The sequence below is a fragment of a genome, unplaced genomic scaffold, assembly GCF_019419815.1.
Source record: "Pyrus x bretschneideri cultivar Hongxiangsu unplaced genomic scaffold, Pyrus_bretschneideri_v1 Contig46, whole genome shotgun sequence".
Lineage (NCBI taxonomy): Eukaryota > Viridiplantae > Streptophyta > Magnoliopsida > Rosales > Rosaceae > Pyrus > Pyrus x bretschneideri.
Window position 1 is genome coordinate 2,863,223 of NW_025999783.1, and position 18,028 is coordinate 2,881,250.

Below are 18,028 nucleotides of genomic sequence, written 5' to 3' on the forward strand. Positions count from 1 at the left end.
ACCTTTCTCTCTCTCTCTCTCTCTCTCTCTCTCTACAATTTCCATTTTTCTTCTTCTTCTTCTTCTTTCTGCAGCCCCCACACCCCACTTTCTTTCCTCTCAGCTTTTGTGTTTTTTCATTTTTCTTCATCCCTCTCTCACTTTATCAATTTTCCAGAAAATGAATATGGATTTAATTTTTTCTGTAATTTATCTGCGTTAGATTGGATCTGGGTCTCCTGCAATTGGGATTTTCGTCGCCAAAAACCACCAGGTATGCTCAAAATTCAAGCTTTCGATCATGGGTTTTTTTACCATTTTGTTTATTTTTCAATGTTTTGCTCATTGGGTTTGTGAATTACTGTTTTATTTTCTGAATTCAATGCGATAAACCCATGTAACATGCTTTTCTAATCGTACAATTGTTAGAAAATTTTGGTTTTGTGCATTTTGCTATGTTCTGATGTGGGTCTATTTTCATTAATGTTTCACTAAACAAATAGCTGACACTTATTTCTGAACTGTGGATTGTACCATTCTACCTAGTTGTTTCTGAATTTATTGGTAATCAATCCTTTTAACATTTGTATGCTCTTTTGTAGTGCCAAATTGTTTGAGGCAGCTTGACGCCAATCTTCTTGCCAAAGTTGTGGATAACTTAATAGATACAGCTGCAAAAACAAAATGGCTGTTTCCATGAGAGACTTGGATCCAGCTTTCCAGGGAGCTGGACAAAAGGAGTATCCTTTATCTCATGAAATATTCATCTTCTTTACAGTTTTTGACATTTGTCTTTCAGACGTACTTTTCTAATCAATGCACTAGTATGCAACTTATGAGGGAAACAGAACATAAAGACGGCAACTGTTAACATAGTGTTGCTATTTCTGTTCTTTTAAGTTTGGATTTGTATGGTTTTTATGTTATCTCCTTGACAATCTATAGTGGACTTGAAATATGGCGCATTGAAAACTTTCGCCCTGCTCCTATCCCAAAGTCCTCTTATGGCAAATTTTTTACAGGGGACTCTTATGTGATCCTGAAAGTAAGTGAATAGATGTAATCAAACTCATTTCTCACATAGCAATATATTTTGATTACTCTTAGTAGCACACTGCACAACGTCCAGAAGCTTTCTTTGTGATTGCTGGTTTCCCTAAACAAACACTTCAAACCATACCTTGCCTTTATCGTGATCTGAGCCACATCCACGTGACAAGTTTATTAATGAAATATGAGTTAATCTAAATACTCTTTAGTATTCTGGATATTAAATCTCTTATATTTTGCGTTACGCCCTGTTTTATGAATTTTCAATACTTTGACTAACTTCTGAGTTGATTAACTTCCTATTCAGACTACAGCCTCAAAAAGTGGGGCTTTGCGGCATGAGATTCATTATTGGCTTGGAAAGGATACGTCTCAGGTAAACTCTACAATTTACGCTGTTGAAGTTATTATCTGATTTTGAATTCTCGGCATATCTTTCTGACATGGGGATCTGTTAAAACAGGATGAAGCTGGAGCTGCTGCCATCAAGACAGTTGAGTTAGATGCAACCCTTGGAGGACGTGCTGTCCAGTATCGTGAAGTACAGGGTCACGAAACTGCCAAGTTCCTATCTTATTTCAAACCATGTATCATACCTCAAGAAGGTGGAGTTGCATCTGGGTTCAAACATGCTGAGGCAGAAGAACACAAAACACGATTGTTTGTGTGCCAAGGAAAACATGTTGTCCATGTCAAAGAGGCAAGTCTATGTGCATAGGTTCTCTGCTGATGATGGATAAAACTTGTTGATCTACATAACATATGCATGGTCACACACATACACACATATGTGCAAGTTGTTTGCATATTTAACGCATACATATGTACAGGTTGCTTTTGCTCGATCTTCACTCAGCCATGATGACATTTTTATTTTGGATACCAAGTCTAAAATTTTTCAATTTAATGGTTCAAACTCATCTATTCAAGAAAGAGCTAAGGCGTTAGAAGTTGTCCAGTACATTAAAGACGCATATCATGATGGGAAATGTGACATAGCTTCCATTGGTAAGTCAAATTACAAAGTGGAAAGTTCAAATGATATTAACTGTCATTTTCGCTCTCTCTGAGTCAATCTACTTTTGTAGAGGATGGAAAGTTGATGGCTGATGCAGAAAGTGGAGAATTTTGGGGTTTATTTGGTGGTTTTGCTCCACTTCCAAGGAAAACAGCCACCAATGAGGACAAAAGTTTTGATTCTTATCCTACTAAGCTTCTTTGGTAACTTTCCATCTAATTTAACCCTTTTCTATTATATATAGTCTTACAATGATCTCTGCCATATTAACTGCACCTCATTGTTTTTAGAAGGCATAATATGTTACTTCATACACATTCATAAGTGTACTTGTGTTAGTCATCCATTCCTTTTCTTTCCAACTCTTTGATCCATTTAAGAAATCTATTCATTTTCCCTTCTTTTCAACAAAAACAGAAGTCAGATACTTGCAGCATTGCCTATAATAATGGATAACTTTGTTTATTTAAGTGAAGTTTCATTTGTGATTATGAGTTTTGAAATCCAATGATATTGTAGTTCTGAAAGAAAGATATTTTCCTTTGAAGTGTTGAGAAGGGACAGGCAGAACCAGTTGAGGGTGATGCTTTGACGAGGGATTTGCTAGACACAAATAAGTGCTATCTTCTAGATTGTGGGTTGGAAGTGTTTGTTTGGATGGGGAGAAATACATCTCTTGACCAAAGAAGGAGTGCAAGTGGAGCTGCAGAAGTATTAGTCATTGCCCTTGCTTTTTCCACCTATCATCAATTTTGCATCGTGTTGTATGTTCTCATTAACCCTTGTTTTCTGTCAATCTCACCATATAGGAACTAGTCCGTCCTCCTGATCGATCGAAATCCCACATAATTCGTGTAATTGAGGGCTTTGAGACAGTTATGTTTAGGTCCAAATTTGATTCGTGGCCCCAAACAGCTGATGTAGCTGTGTCAGAAGATGGTAGGGGCAAGGTTGCAGGTCTGTCTGGACTGTTTTGCTTCTGATTTTTCTTCTTCTTTTTCTTTTTCTTTTTCTTTTCCTTGCTTGCAACATATTTTGTCCTTATGTTCATATCACTTCTGTTGCTTCTCATTCTTTCTGCAGCACTCTTAAAGCGTCAAGGGGTTAATGTGAAGGGTCTGTTGAAAGCTGATCCTGTAAAAGAAGAACCTCAACCATACATTGATTGCACTGGAAACTTGCAGGTGCTTTATATCTATATTTATTGCACTTTTTTTTGTTTCTCATGTTTTTCTGGTTCCTTTTGTAACCATTCTTGCGTAGAAATGCTAGTACTTGTTTGTTAGTTCAATTCTTTATGGAAAAGCTTCCCTTGAACCAAGAACCTCTTTTGTTAACACAAACTCCACAAAGCTAGTTGACCGCACTCTTTTTGTCTTTTCTTTTCAAAATAGTTAAAAAGGAAGATATTTGTCTATGTCATATGACGAAGATATAAAAGAGGAAGGCTTCAGAATCAATTCGCGAACTGTATGGAAATTCCACGAACTTGGTTAGAAAGCCTCATATTTAGTTTTGAATACTAACCATAAAACTAAGGGGTTGTAACATTCTACAAGAATCATCTCTGACTCATCATAAATGAGGTCTTAGGGAAACATGAACAATCATTTGGAATGCTATATTTTGGTTTTGCTTTAGTTTCATATTACTGTTGCTAAGATATGTGAATATAAACCTCATGTCGACTTTTGGTTACGTGATCTTGCTAATGGTAGCTTTATCATGTTTTGGCAGGTTTGGCGTGTGAATGGCCAGGAAAAGATTAACCTTCAATCTTCTGATCAATCAAAATTTTACAGTGGAGATTGCTATATTTTTCATTATGCATATCCAGGAGAGGATAAAGAGGAACACCTTATAGGAACATGGTTTGGAAAGCAGAGCGTTGAGGTAATAATTTACCAAGCATCTTATCAATCTTGACACAATGCTCAGAATATCATAAACTATTCCAAGGCTTTACAGCAATTCCCTATAAAAACCAGGAAATTATACAAATAGGTTTCTAGTTAAAATAAGTGCACATATAATATTCTACGCATGAATAAAGTTTTGATTGAGGAGTACCATAGAAAAGTCAGAATTTTTTTTTTGAAATGGTAAAGTCCAACTTTTTAACCATGATATGTTCATAGAATTCTCTAATTACCTGGGTTTGTCCACCGGAATCCTTTGTCAGTATTTAGCCCTCTCTAGAAACAAAGGATCTATCTAAGCTCCTGGATTATGTGCTAATTTCTTATGCCTATTCATGTCTATGTGAAAATGGTAGAAACTAAAATGTATGGAAACAAAGATCAGGCATTTTCAACCTAAATCAGATTGCTTTTAAATCTTGAGCATTTTCTGGCAATGTAATTGGTCAGTCATGCACTTGGAATGTGACTGTAAATTTCAGCAGTTAGGCTTGAAGTGTTGCCTTGATGCACATCGTTCTAAGGACATCAACTCAACTAAAATAATTTTCTTCGAGTTAATTGAGTCATATGTTCCTTCTCTCTTTCCAAGCTACATGTGGCATATTTATGAGATTAGAGACATGTATGTTTGTTCATAGATTTAGCCCCAAGTGGAAGGCTTACTAAATATGAATTTCTACCCCAAACAGGATGAAAGGGTATCAGCTATATCACTAGCAAGCAAGATGGTTGAGTCAATGAAATTTCTTGCTGCCCAGGTAGTTTTCCTTCAACTAAAATGCTATTGTTACCCTGATGCAATTAATTTACTTATTTCTTTGTTGCTTACTGATGATATTTTATTTCTAGGCTCGTATCTATGAAGGAAATGAACCAATTCAGTTCCATTCAATCTTCCAAAGCATAATTGTTTTGAAGGTTTGTATAATCTATGATGCCATAGAGAAAAGTAATATTGAAATAAAAGGACAAAAGAAAGAAAGTTCTTGAAATCATCGTTAGAACGTAGTAGCATATTTTCAATTTACCACAAAATGGACTATGTGATATTTATCAGGGTGGTCTCAGTGATGGATACAAAAATTATGTTGCGGAGAAAGAAGTTCCAGATGAGACATATCAAGAAGATGGTGTTGCATTATTTCGTGTCCAGGGATCTGGACCTGATAATATGCAAGCAATACAAGTTGATGCAGTAAGTCCTTTCTTTCTTCCGTTCCTTTTTCTTCTGGTTTTGCTCACAGAACGATACCCATAGTAAATAGACTTGTATATTTCTGTCCTGTATATGGATGTTAACAATCATCCCTTCTTTCTTTTTTCTCTTAATCCCTGCCATCAGGTTGCATCATCTTTGAATTCCTCCTACTGTTATATATTACATAGTGGCTCAACTGTCTTTACCTGGTCTGGAGGCCTCACAACCTCGGATGATCATGAACTTGTTGAGAGGCAGCTCGATTTAATAAAGGTCTGTTGTGCTCTATGTTTCTTATAGTTATAGAAAGTGCTATAGAAGATAGACCTTTCTATGTGAGATATATATTTGTTCATATCTGTAATGATGGAAAGGCTAGTAATTCTTGTGACATGCATTTTTGCATCTAGGTCGTTTGTATAAATATTGTCATCCTACTCGCAGGTGAACTACAGTAGAGTCGATTTGGTTGGTTCAACTTACTAATATTTTATTTTATGAGGGTGCTTTCGGTTCTATTAGTAATCATCTGTTTTGTGTATGAATTGGTTTTTATAATGTATGCTATTTTTTTACAGTTGATCTGCTTATTAATCTACTTCTTATATGCTTTGAATTATCTACAGCCGGATCTCCAGTCGAAAATGCAAAAGGAAAATTCCGAGTCTGAACAGTTTTGGGAGTTGTTAGGAGGAAAGACCGAGTATCCCAGCCAAAAGATTGTAAGATCTGGTGAAAGCGACCCCCGCCTATTTTCTTGCACCTTCTCAAATGGTATGAAACTTGTCTGAGCTAGATGATGAAATTTTCAATTTGGTTTAACCACAAAGTTTTTGACCTTTTTCTCCCCTTTCTGTTGTTCTGATTATAACTACACTGGACATCAATCTTCAGGAAATTTGAAGGTACATATTTTGGTTTATCATTTCTAATCCACCACAACAGTAATGTTAGACTATGCTAAATGCAGGATCTTTTCAGTTATATGTATTATAAACAGTACAGGTATTATTTGAACTTTTTGTTTATACTATTGTTTCACGTGACATATTTTTTGTATTATGTCATAACCTTACGAGTTGAGACACTGCTTCAACAAAAAGCAACCTTCTCTGAAAACCTAAGGACGCGAGATTCTTGTGACCCTGTTTCAGACATTCATTTGGATACCAATACTTCAAAAATGTTTGTTTCAGTTAGGGAAAAGTTATAAAGGGTTGACAAAACACAAGAAAAGTTATAAACGGTTATGTTTTGCATTTCTGACATGATAAATCAACATGGTTGATTTTTTGATATTTCATGCTAGCATACTATCGAACTTACTATATTGCACAAGTTAGGTTTCAAAAACCAGAAAAATAGATATCCGCTCATCCCTGTGTCTAAGTTTCTGGGAAACATGTCTGACACCTGTCTTTATCAACACATGATAGTTAAGAATGAGGTGATTAAAATCATTAAACTTACAGGGCTGAGGCTTTCTTGCATCAACTGATCAAATTTGTGCAATATTACTATGGATTTATTTTTGCACACAGCTTTAAACTGAAGTCATTGTTGCAGGTAGTAGAGATATACAACTTCACCCAGGATGATTTGATGACTGAAGATATATTCATCTTGGATTGTCATGTAGACATCTTTGTTTGGGTTGGCCAACAGGTCAACTTCAAGGATAGGGTGCAGGCTTTAACTATTGGGGAGGTACGACTTTTTAGAGTTTGTCTGAAAGCAATAGCATAGCTGTACTTTTGTTCACAAGCTAGTATTTATACTATCAAAACACAATGTCCTTTTGCCTTTAAGCCTGCTATGCACCATCCGCCGGACCACGGCAAAATAAAAACTCTTAAATCTAAACCTGTTTCTCTATATCTAGAAACTTATAATATTGCTCTACACGATTATTTACCTCAATAACTTTGTAATCTGACATGAGATTGTAATATCGGTACAACTGTATCAACCATCTTTTAAGATACATGTCACTTTCTTTGAAATTTTCTCAACTTTTGGTAGAAGCTTAATCTGAGTTATGTTTTCTCATATTGGTTTACAATTGTGTGAACTATCTTTAAGATTTCTAATGTTACTATGTGTTGGCAATTCTAACTTTTGACAGAAATTTCTTGAGCATGATTTTTTCATGGAACAATTATCTCGTGAAGCTTCAATATATATCATCATGGAAGGAAGTGAGCCACCTTTCTTCACACGGTTCTTCACTTGGGACTCTGCAAAATCTTCTGTGAGTCCTATAATCATTATCAAGTTATCACCAAAATTTGAGATCATTTTGAGAATCTAATTTTCCTTATGTTTTTGGTACAGATGCACGGGAACTCTTTCCAAAGGAAACTTACTATACTGAAAAATGGGGGTAGTCCAACTGTAAATGTAAGCCTCCTTTTGTCTTATTGATTGAATAAGAAGTTGATCATGAGTAGTCTTATGAGTTTGTTATTATCTATGCTTATTTTGAATTCTCTATGGCATACTTGATTAAAATTTTGATTAAATTCTAGTAAGTCTTATGGGATATTGACTACAACCCCATGATTGTCACACAAAACTCAGTGGACAGTTTGTGATATCTTGTAGTGAGAGATTATAGGAAGAATATTATATAAATATATATTGGTTTTTGGTGTTTTGTTTGGTCATAAGTTCTAAGTAAATATTGACTGTCCCATGATTGTCTCACAAATTCAAAGAAGGTGTAGAATTTGGGACTTAAACTCTCTGTGTCCGTAAGTTTTGCGGACTTCACATCTGAATTGATAAAATCCCTTCAAATCTTAGCTGTAGCACCTTTGGAACCAGTGCTAACTGAAAGGCCAAATTAAGTTGACTAGGTACCATATATCTTCCCATATTTTCATAAGATCCATCCCATTCGGTGGTTCTATTTAGGGTGGGTTAGGACGCTCAAATGTATATGCCAGAGTTAAGAGCCACAGTGTTTTTGTGTGTTATAAATTTCTGTTTGTGAAAACGTAAGTCTCAATTTACTTTTTTATAAGTAAGATGAATTTTTATTTAACAGGTGAAATCCAAGTACACAGGAAGTATACAATAAAGAGCTTAGTATTCATAATATTAATCAACCATCAATAGTCACACCGTGTTATGATCTGTGTGATTAATGCAAGTGTGGCCCTCCTACATTTTGACTTTACACAGGCAACTTGTCGCACCTTGTTGCCTGATTAGTGCTTAATATTTATTTCCTAATTCATTATCTAATGCTTGATTAGAAACCAAAACGGAGAGCACCTGTATCCTATGGTGGAAGGTCTAGTGCACCAGAAAAATCACAGCGTTCCAGAAGCATGTCTTTCAGCCCTGATCGAGTTCGTGTGAGGGGTAGATCTCCAGCTTTCAATGCACTGGCTGCTACTTTTGAGAATGCTAATGCCAGAAACCTTTCAACTCCACCTCCAATGGTCACAAAACTGTACCCCAAATCTGTGACTCCAGATTCATCAAAATTGGCTTCAAAATCATCTGCTATAGCAGCACTCACTGCTAGTTTTGATAAAACAGGACCAGCAAGAGAATCTAATATACCAAGATCGCCGAAAAGTAAGTATCTGTTAAGCTCCTTCCACACAAAAATTGTCTCACTCAGTTCCTTCAGAGGTACTAAATTTAAAGCATTTTTTCTACGGCTGCAGTGAGCCCAGGGCCCCCCAAGCCAAAACAACAGGAGACAAATAACAAGGAGAATTCTATGACCAGTAAACTAGAATCCCTCACCATTCAGGAAGATGCGAAGGAGGGTGAAGCAGAAGATGAGAACCTCCCAGTTCACCCATATGGACGCCTTAAAACAACATCAGAAGATCCTGTTACGGATATTGATGTGACGAAGCGAGAGGTAACATACTGGAATTGCATTACAATGGTTATGGAATCATAAGCATACGTATTCAATTTATCCTAAATTCCTAATATATGGGTTTGGCACAAGCAGATTTACTTGTCAGCAGAGGAGTTCAGGGAGCATTTCGGTATGGCAAAGGATGCTTTCCATAAGTTGCCCAAGTGGAAACAGAACAAGCTTAAAATGGCCCTTCTATTGTTCTGAATCTCTTCGTAGTCTTCATTTTCTTCAGCTTGCTGCAGTTTATGTTGCATGCGTCGGAATGCTTGCCCACCAAAGCTGTACATGATCTTTCCTTCTGAAAGTAGAGTTTGATTTTCGTTGACTTTTAACCGACGGAGCATTCTAGTTAACATTTTGCTTTCTTTCTTCCTACAGTGGGGGAACACAATTTCTCAGGAGTGAAAGGGACAGCATCAGTGCATTTTTAGCTGCTTCTGCTCCCGAGAAGCTAGTTTTCATGATTGAACAGAAACAACAAACAATTTTTCTCGTCTTATTTTCTCTTCGGCCTTTTGAGTTGGTTTGGAATCTTGGATGTCTAGGTTTGCATTTTGGTTTAGTTAGCTTCTTGGTATTCTTTCTGGTCACAGGTTTGTCGTGAGCTTGCATTTTTGTCCTTCATCTTTCAAATTTTTATTCAAAATTTGATTTATTTTTCTTCTTCTTTTTATGGGTTTCGGAAATTGATTTCCTGTAGAGAAAATTAGGGGGCTTGCATATGCATACTTAGGTTGTGTTGATATCTGAGGATGAGAAGAGTGTGTACAGCAGAATGTAAAAACCAATTCGCTCCTGTTTTGACAATAAAAGTGTGACTTGTGCCCTTCTCTTTGCCTCCCCTCCCCATTTATGTTTTATCTTTCTCTTGACTTCCATGTCCATTTAAATAATGCAATTAAAATCAAACGATGCAATTTATGTATGGGGCTTGTAACTCAAGTTGTTAAGAGCAGCTTACGCACCCGAAAAGTACCATTTTATAATTGCACATTGTGAAATCCTTGGCATTTATGTTGGTAGTCTGGACTGCATTTCTCTTCATTATTTCATTATTTCACCAAAGGCAATGCGACCCAGGCCCACCAGCATCAAAGCCCAGCTAGGGCCAGCTTGCCCTGGTCGGACTACTTCCATCAGAGCATGAGCTGATCCTTCATGAGCTCTGAAGCATTCATCCCGAGTCGCATCCACGAAAGCGACCAGGCTCCGGGAATCCTGCAACTCATTAAACGCCCAAGGGACACGTCATTCGGCAGGCCGAACGACCTGGCAGCAACATACGAGCGTCGGAAAACACAGGGTTGAGCTAACTAGCACGAAATTCAGTTGTTGTCATGGATCTAAGGTCATCTCCAATCAATCTGGCCAGAAGATTATGGGGTTAAAAATAGTTCAAAATAACATGAAAACCATCTTCAACAAAGGGTTAGGCTGAAGGGTTTGTGGGCTCCACCGGGCCAAAACCATCAAATCAGGCCAGTGGACTGGCTGGAGATTCTTTTTTTTTGCCCAGCCCACTTTTTTTTTTTTTTTTGACGATTTTTTATTTTATTTTTAAAAGTCTAATTTTTTTTCCTACACCATTTCTCATACTTTTCATCATTTCATATTATCTTACCTCATTTTATTTCAATTATTCACATTCTATTCTCTTCCAATAATCTTTCCTTTAATTTTTTCAATAATTTTCAAATGGCCAATTCTTTCAATAATCTTCCTATATGTTCCAAAATCTTATTTTAATATGGTAGTTCAATTTAATTAATTATATTAATTCAATTAAAATAATAAATTATGTTTGGCCTATGGCCCTTTGGCCCTCTCGGTTGGAGATGAATTTTTGTCACAGGGCTATGTTTGGCCCATGGCCCTTTGGCCCCTTCAATTGGAGATGGTATGAAATATAGCCTAACCAACCTAGCCAAAGGGTTATAGGCTAAAAAAATAGCCCGTTTTGATAGGAATATAATCTCCAACCGAAGGCTAGGCCAAAGGGCTTGTGTGCCCCACCTAGCCAAAAATTAGACCCCAGGCCAGCTAACTAGCCATAATCAACCAGCCAACCTGATTCTCCCAACCCAGCCTACTTGCAACGGCTACCTGGCGTCAGCTAGCAACGTTATCGTTGAAATTTTTTAGAAGAAATTTAAAAAAAAATAAAAATTCTAATTTTTTTTTCCTATAAATACCTAAGTTATTCCTACACTATTTCTCATATTCTTTTCACCATCTCATACTATCTTAACTCATTTTACTTCAATTCTTCACATTCTATTCTCTTACCTATTCCAATAATCTTTCCTATAATTTTTTCAATAATTTTCAAATGGCAAAATCTTCAATCAAAGGAAGGGCTTGGACCCGAAAAGAAGATGAAGCATGGGTCTCGGAAGATAGTGTGAAGGGTAGTTCTCAAACAAGTGAAGGCATTTGGACTCGTATGTCCAAAAAGTACTATGAGTTCTACAAAAGCACCACTCCATAGAATCCCCGAAACCAAGAGAGTTGTTCTTCACAATGGAATGGCCTCAAGTCGTGCTAAAGGCCGAAAGTAGACATGAAAGCGACACCAATCTATACGACAAAGTAGGTGTTTTCATAAATTAATTTCCTTTAATTTTTTTAATTATATTACATTTAATTTCGTAAATTAATTTCCTTTAATTTTTGTAATAATATTTTCTAGGAACGCCAAGCAGAGCAATTATATATGGATGCCATGAAAAACCCCTTTACTCATCACAGTTGTTGGGAAATTTATAAAGGGTGGGTGTTATTTCAAGATCCACCTCAAGAAAGATTTGGTCCTATGCCGGTGTTCGGGTCAAATACAATTGGGAATGAACAAGTATCTCCTATCATTGAAGAAACAAGCGTAGAAAATCCGTCTCTGGGTCAATCTTCCATACCTAGGACTATGGGACGAAACAAGGCTTGAAAATTGAAGGAAAATGGGAAGGCAAAGGAGGAGTTAGCCTTTCAAGAGGAAATGGCTTCTTCTTTGCGATTAATGGCGGAGCAAATTGCCATTGCCACGGAAGAAAGGAAGCGTAGACACAAAGAACGGGCAAAACAAATACAGGAAGAGATGGATGATAGGAACATGGAAAGGAACACGAAGGATTATACTCTAATGAGTAAGGCATATTTTGATAGGAAAAAGAGGGAAATTATGACCCAACGTGAGTTGTCTACATCCGACTATACTCCTACAATGGTAGATGAAGATGATGATTATAGTCTTTAAGTTTAAGTTGTAGTCTTAATTTAAGTTGTTGTACTCTTTAACATTCAAGTTGTTGTAGTGTTTAAAATTATTAAGATTACATAAAGATAAGGGCTTGTTTGGTATCCTAGTTGAAAATTTTTATTATTTCTCAAAAACATTTCTTGAAAACAATTTTTTTTTTTAAGACTCAAAAACTTGATTGGTTTGCGATTTAAAAATCTTAAATCTTACAACTTAAACTAGACAAAGAGATCTAAAAAGAGGGGGTCGCAAGAGAGGGAGAAAGATGAGAGAGGAGGAAAGAAAGTAAGAGATGATTGAAGGAAAGAGAAAGAAGAGAGAGCATCAGATGAGATAGAGAGGAAGATGAGTGAGAGAAAGATCTGAGAGAATGAATAGAGGGGATTGGAGGAGAAACGAAAAAGGTGAAAAAAAAGGAGAGAGAAAAAAGAAAAGATAGAGAGATAGATTTGGAGTGAGAGGGCAGGAGGGAGCGAAAAGAAAGGAATGAGTTTAAGTTTAAAAACTCTAAAAACTCACTTTTTATGTTTTTAGATAATAGACTATATTTTTGAGTCAGTCTTGAGTTCAGTTTTTGAAAATAGTCCTACCAAACAAGTTTTTAAGGCCTAAAACTTGATAATTGTTTTTTTAGTTTAAAAAGTTGGATTCAAGTAGGATACCAAACAGGCCCTAAGAAATCTGGAAAGTTACTCACTTTAGCGACATTCATCACTTGAAATCCTATCCGAAAAATTATTAAGATTACATAAAGATAAGAAATTTGGAGAGTTACTCACTTTAGCGACATGTGTCACTTAAAATCCTATCTGAAAATTTATTGAGATTATATAAAGATAAGAAATCCGGAGGCTTATTCATTTAGCGACAAGTGACACTCAAAATATGTCAAAAAACCTTATTTTAATATGGTAGTTTAATTCAATTAACCATATTAATTCAATTAAAATTATAAATTATTGAGGAAGCTAAAAGAAGCCCCCTTTGATTGAAGATGGATTTTTTGTCAAAGGCCTATGTTTTGCCCCATTGGCCCCTCGGTTGGAGATGGTATAAAATATGGTTTGGCTCTGTTCATTAAAAAATAATAATTTTTTGCAGGGCTATAGGGCTAAATATGGCCCTTTGGCCCTATTTCGGTTGGCGATAGCCTAATTCACCTTCCTTCTAGCTCAATGAAAAGATTGAGGACGCTCCCCAACACTCTTATAATAAAGGTCATGACCCCTAAAGCTTAGGAAGTTCATCAAATTCAATCTCTACAATTACAAACTTCAATTGATTCTTCAATCAATCACTCAACTACTTATGGGCAAAACTCAAAGATCCTCAACTCAACCCAAAGCTTTCTTCAAAGCTTCTCTGCCTACAACCCATGAGCTCTAAAACATACACAGCTACGCTATCTTGTATTATGATTTGGTTGATGATCATTCGAACCACCCCTGATCACTTCTATGAGGTCATGTAGCTTCTTTGTCAAGTTTGATACTATCGTTATTGATGGACTTTTCTTGCATTATTGTTTCTAGTTTTATTACTTCCTTACATTTTGAAATGTACTTACATTCCAGTATTTCAAGTTATGTAAAGTGTCTCATCATTCCACAAGTTTCCTTTAAGCGTTTGTAGTCTTGCTTCAACAATGCAATGATTACCTCCAATTTAGGCAAACATACCACATTGGATTTCAAGCTTAAATCTCCAAAACATATAATCATTGTATGTTGGTAGCTTTCAACAATGGCATGCCTATTTGTTACTTTCTCTCAAGTCATCTATTGCCATTGAGAATGAAAGCACACTTGAGACAAATCATGTGGTGACCTAAGTCAGGCTCTGTCTGATTTTTAACACCAATAAATGGGGAAAGGTGGGGTTGCACTTGCAGATTGTGTTTGCCTATGTGATGTTCTCCTAATTTTATTTTGTGCCACCATTATATCACATTTTTGCGGTAGGGAGTGGAACATTTATAACCTAGTTAATTCTCCTATGTTGTGGTCTATATTTAACTGAAGGGTGCATCATGGAGAGAAAAGAGAGTGGAGAATAGACTTGAGGAATTTTGTGTTGATTCCTCAGTTCTTATGCCTTTATTTATAGTAATAAGGTGGAGAGAAACTTGCTCTCCAAGTAATACAAAGCCTATTAGGAAAGATCTTCTAGATCCCAAAGGATTCCTAATATTTCTCTACTTAGGATTTACACAATCACAATATGTACTAGAACATATGTCACAACACGCCCCCTTGAGTGTGCAAATACTTAGGTAGATGGTGCATCAGATCTTCATGCAAATGTAAAACCAGTTGATGAAGTCGTCTCGTCTAGTTGGCATAAGTAGTGAATGTGAGTCTCAAAACAAACGGAAAAATGCATGGGTGGTAAAACTCACAAAACCTTGCTATGGAAAAACCCAAGGTGGGACAAAAGCCCATAGTCAAAGGAGAAAAGTGAGAAGTTGCATTAAGTGAAAACTATACGTCTTCGGGACGCAAGTAGAATGTACACAAGGGTATGACCCAAAAATCTAGTTGGAGAAATGCTCTTAAGCATAGGGAAAAAGAGTACATTAAGGTCAAATGAGTATACTTCTAGATACTCCCCTTGAGTTTGACAGAACTTCCAAATGAAACTACAAGCATTGTAAGTGAGAAAGTTACGCATACCAATTCCTTAAACAAGCTTCTGGAAGGTAGACTTCGACATTGACGTCGTGTAGAGGTCAGTAAGGTTGTCTGGGATCGGATTGCTTGACTTTAATCTTCTGATGCTCATGTTGATGTAGACACAATATGCTTGGCGTTGACTTGTTGGATGTATCATGATCTGGTCGATACATACGGCATTGTCTTCATGGATCGATATTGGGACTCAATGATGGATGAAAATTGCATGACTTTGAGTATTCTCAACAAGAGTTCTCTAACATATCTCTCATGTGATGAGATACAGTGGGTCTTGGAATAATAAAAAGGTTTCACAACTAAAGGTCTATATCACAGACCTCCAAGATAATGAAGTGTTCCTTAATGGTAAAGACTTGACCATTCGGGAACGTACCTTGTGTAGTCAGATAGATAGTTTGATTCAGTGAATCCTACAAGGTAGGCATCATTTTGAAGATCAAAGGGGTGTGATCTATTATGAGATGCATAGGGATAGATAAGCCCAAATCTGTAGTAACAGAAAATGTCTTTAACACCAAATTTGGTGGTGGCATGTAGGCGCAATGCTGCTTTATGCCAAAAGATTATCAACACGTAAGATGTCTGATTCTAGTGCATTTAAGCTAAGTACAACAAATGCCAATTGTACTTAGATATGGTTGCCTCACGTTCCCATATGGAACGTTATGCTCCATAACCTTTGTAAAGGTCTCATTTGCATCTAGTGTATAAAAGATCAGGGTATAATCAAATGTAACACCTTCTAGGTCTAGTTCAAGGTTTGTCATGAGCTTGCATTTTGTCCTTCATTTTTCAAATTTTTTATTCAAAATTCGATTTTTTTTCTTCTTCTTTTTACTGAGTTTCGGAAATTGATTTCCTGTAAAGAAAATTAGGGGGCTTACGTATGCATACTTAGGTTGTATTCATATCTGAGGATGAGAATAGTGTGTATAGCAGAATGTAAAAACCAATTCGCTCTTGTTTTGATAATAAAAGTGTGACTTGTGCCTTTCTCTTTGCCTCCCCTCCTCTCCATTTATGTTTAATATATCTTTCTCTCGACTTCCATGTCTATTTAAATAATGAACTTGAAATTGAATGATGCAATTTATGTACGAGGCTTGTAGCTTAAGTCGTTAAGAGTAGCTTACGCACCTAACACGTACCTTTTTATAATTGCATATAGCGAAATCCTTGACATTTATGTTGGTAGTTTGGACGGTACTTCTCTTCATTATTTCACTAAAGGCAATGCAACACAGGCTCACCAGCATCAAAGCCTAGATAGGGCTAGCTAGCCCAGGTTAGACTACTTTCATCAGAGCATGAGTTGATCCTTCATGAGCTCTAAAGCATTCATCCCGAGTCACATCCACATAAGCGACTAGGCTCTGGGAATCCTGCAGCTTATTAAATGCTTAAGAGACACATCATTTGGTAGGCCAAACGGCAAGACAGCAATGTACGAGCATCGAAAAACGTAGGGTTGAGCTACCCTTCACGAAATTCAATTGTTGTCATAGATCTAAGGTCATCTCTAATCGACCTGGCCAAAAGGCCATATGCCAAAAAATAGCCTGTTTTGACACGAAAACCGTCTCCAACTGAAGGTTAGGCCAAAGGGCTTGTGGGCTCACTCGGCCAAAATCAGAGCCCAAGCAAGCGAGCTGGCCATAGTCAACCAGCTAGCCAAACTGATTCTCCCAACCTATCCCACTTGCGATGGCTATCTGGCATCAGTATCACGCCAACTAGCAACGACTAACTGACATCAGGTTGTTGTTGAAATTTTTTTAGACAAAATTAAAAAAAAATAAAAAATTCTAATTTTTTCCCTATAAATACCTAAGCCATTCCTACACTATTTCTCACAACCATTCAATACTATCTTACCTCATTTTATTTCAATTCTTCACATTCTATTCTCTTATCTCTTCCAATAATCTTTCTTATAATTCTTTCAATAATTTTGAAATGGCCACATCTTCAATCAAAGGAAGGCTTGGACCCGAAAAGAAGATGAAGCATGGGTCTCGGAAGATAGTGTGAAGGGTAGTTCTCAAACAAGTGAAGGCATTTGGGCTTGTACGTCCAAAAAATACTATGAGTTCTATGCTCCACCGAATCCCCGAAACCATGAGAGTTGTTCTTCACGATGGAAAAAACATCTTCAACCAAGTTTGAATAAATGGCATCAAGCCATGCTAAAGGGCGAAAGTAGACATGAAAGCGTCACCAATCTATACGAGAAAGTAAGTGTTTTCATAAATTAATTTCCTTTAATTTTTGTAATAATATTTTCTAGGAATGGCAAGCAGAGCAATTATATATGGATGACATGAAAAAACCCTTTACTCATCACGGTTGTTGGGAAATTTGTAAAGGGTGGGTGTTATTTCAAGATCCACCTCAAGAAAGATTTGGTCCTACGTTGGTGTTCGGGTTAAATACAGTTGGGAATGAACAAGTATCTCCTATCATTAAAGAAACAAGGGTAGAATCCGTCTCCGGGTCAATCCTCTATACCTAGGACTATGAGACGAAACAAGGCTAGAAAATTGAAGGAAAATGGGGAGGCAAATGAGGAGTTAGCCTTTCAAGAGGAAATGCCCTCCTCATTGCGATTAATAGCGGAGCAAAATGCCATTGCCACGAAAGAAAGGAAGCGTAAACACTAAGAACGGGCAAAACAAATACAAGAAGAGATGGATGATAGGAACATGGAAAATGAACACTAGGGATTATACTCCAATGAGTAAGACATATTTTGATAGGAAAAAGAGGGAAAATATAGCCCAACGTGAGTTGTTTACATCCGGCTATACTACTACAATGGCGGATGAAGAGGATGATTATAGTCTTTAAGTTTCTTTAATTTTAGTTGTTGAGTCTTTAAATTTAAGTTGTTGTACTCTTTAATATTTAAGTTGTTGTAGAGTTTAAAATGATTAAGATTACATAAAGATAAGAAATCTAGAGAGTTACTCACTTTAACGACACGTGTCACTCGAAATCCTATCCGAAAAATTATTAAGATAACATAA

General features: G+C 36.6%; 1 protein-coding gene across 2 annotated transcripts; it reads left to right on the forward strand.

The window, feature by feature from the left end:
* LOC103937048 (villin-4) lies at nt 1–9,882 on the forward strand. 2 transcript variants are annotated; one of them, XR_007252106.1, is made up of 24 exons: nt 1–253; nt 582–719; nt 925–1,024; nt 1,337–1,405; nt 1,493–1,729; nt 1,860–2,037; nt 2,118–2,250; nt 2,596–2,758; nt 2,857–3,004; nt 3,131–3,231; nt 3,785–3,940; nt 4,659–4,727; nt 4,819–4,887; nt 5,027–5,164; nt 5,312–5,440; nt 5,794–5,941; nt 6,062–6,072; nt 6,734–6,874; nt 7,293–7,418; nt 7,502–7,567; nt 8,428–8,755; nt 8,848–9,050; nt 9,147–9,337; nt 9,435–9,882. XR_007252106.1 is itself a non-coding variant. In XM_048567800.1 (23 exons), exons 2-23 carry the CDS (start codon nt 664–666, stop codon nt 9,258–9,260), a joined length of 2,883 nt encoding a protein of 960 aa, XP_048423757.1. In that variant the 5' UTR covers nt 1–253; nt 582–663; the 3' UTR covers nt 9,261–9,882. The 2 variants fall into 2 exon arrangements, 1 of the variants encoding a protein (XP_048423757.1); XM_048567800.1 differs by having other exon boundaries at nt 9,147–9,882.
* The last annotated feature ends 8,146 nt before the right edge of the window (nt 9,883–18,028 follow it).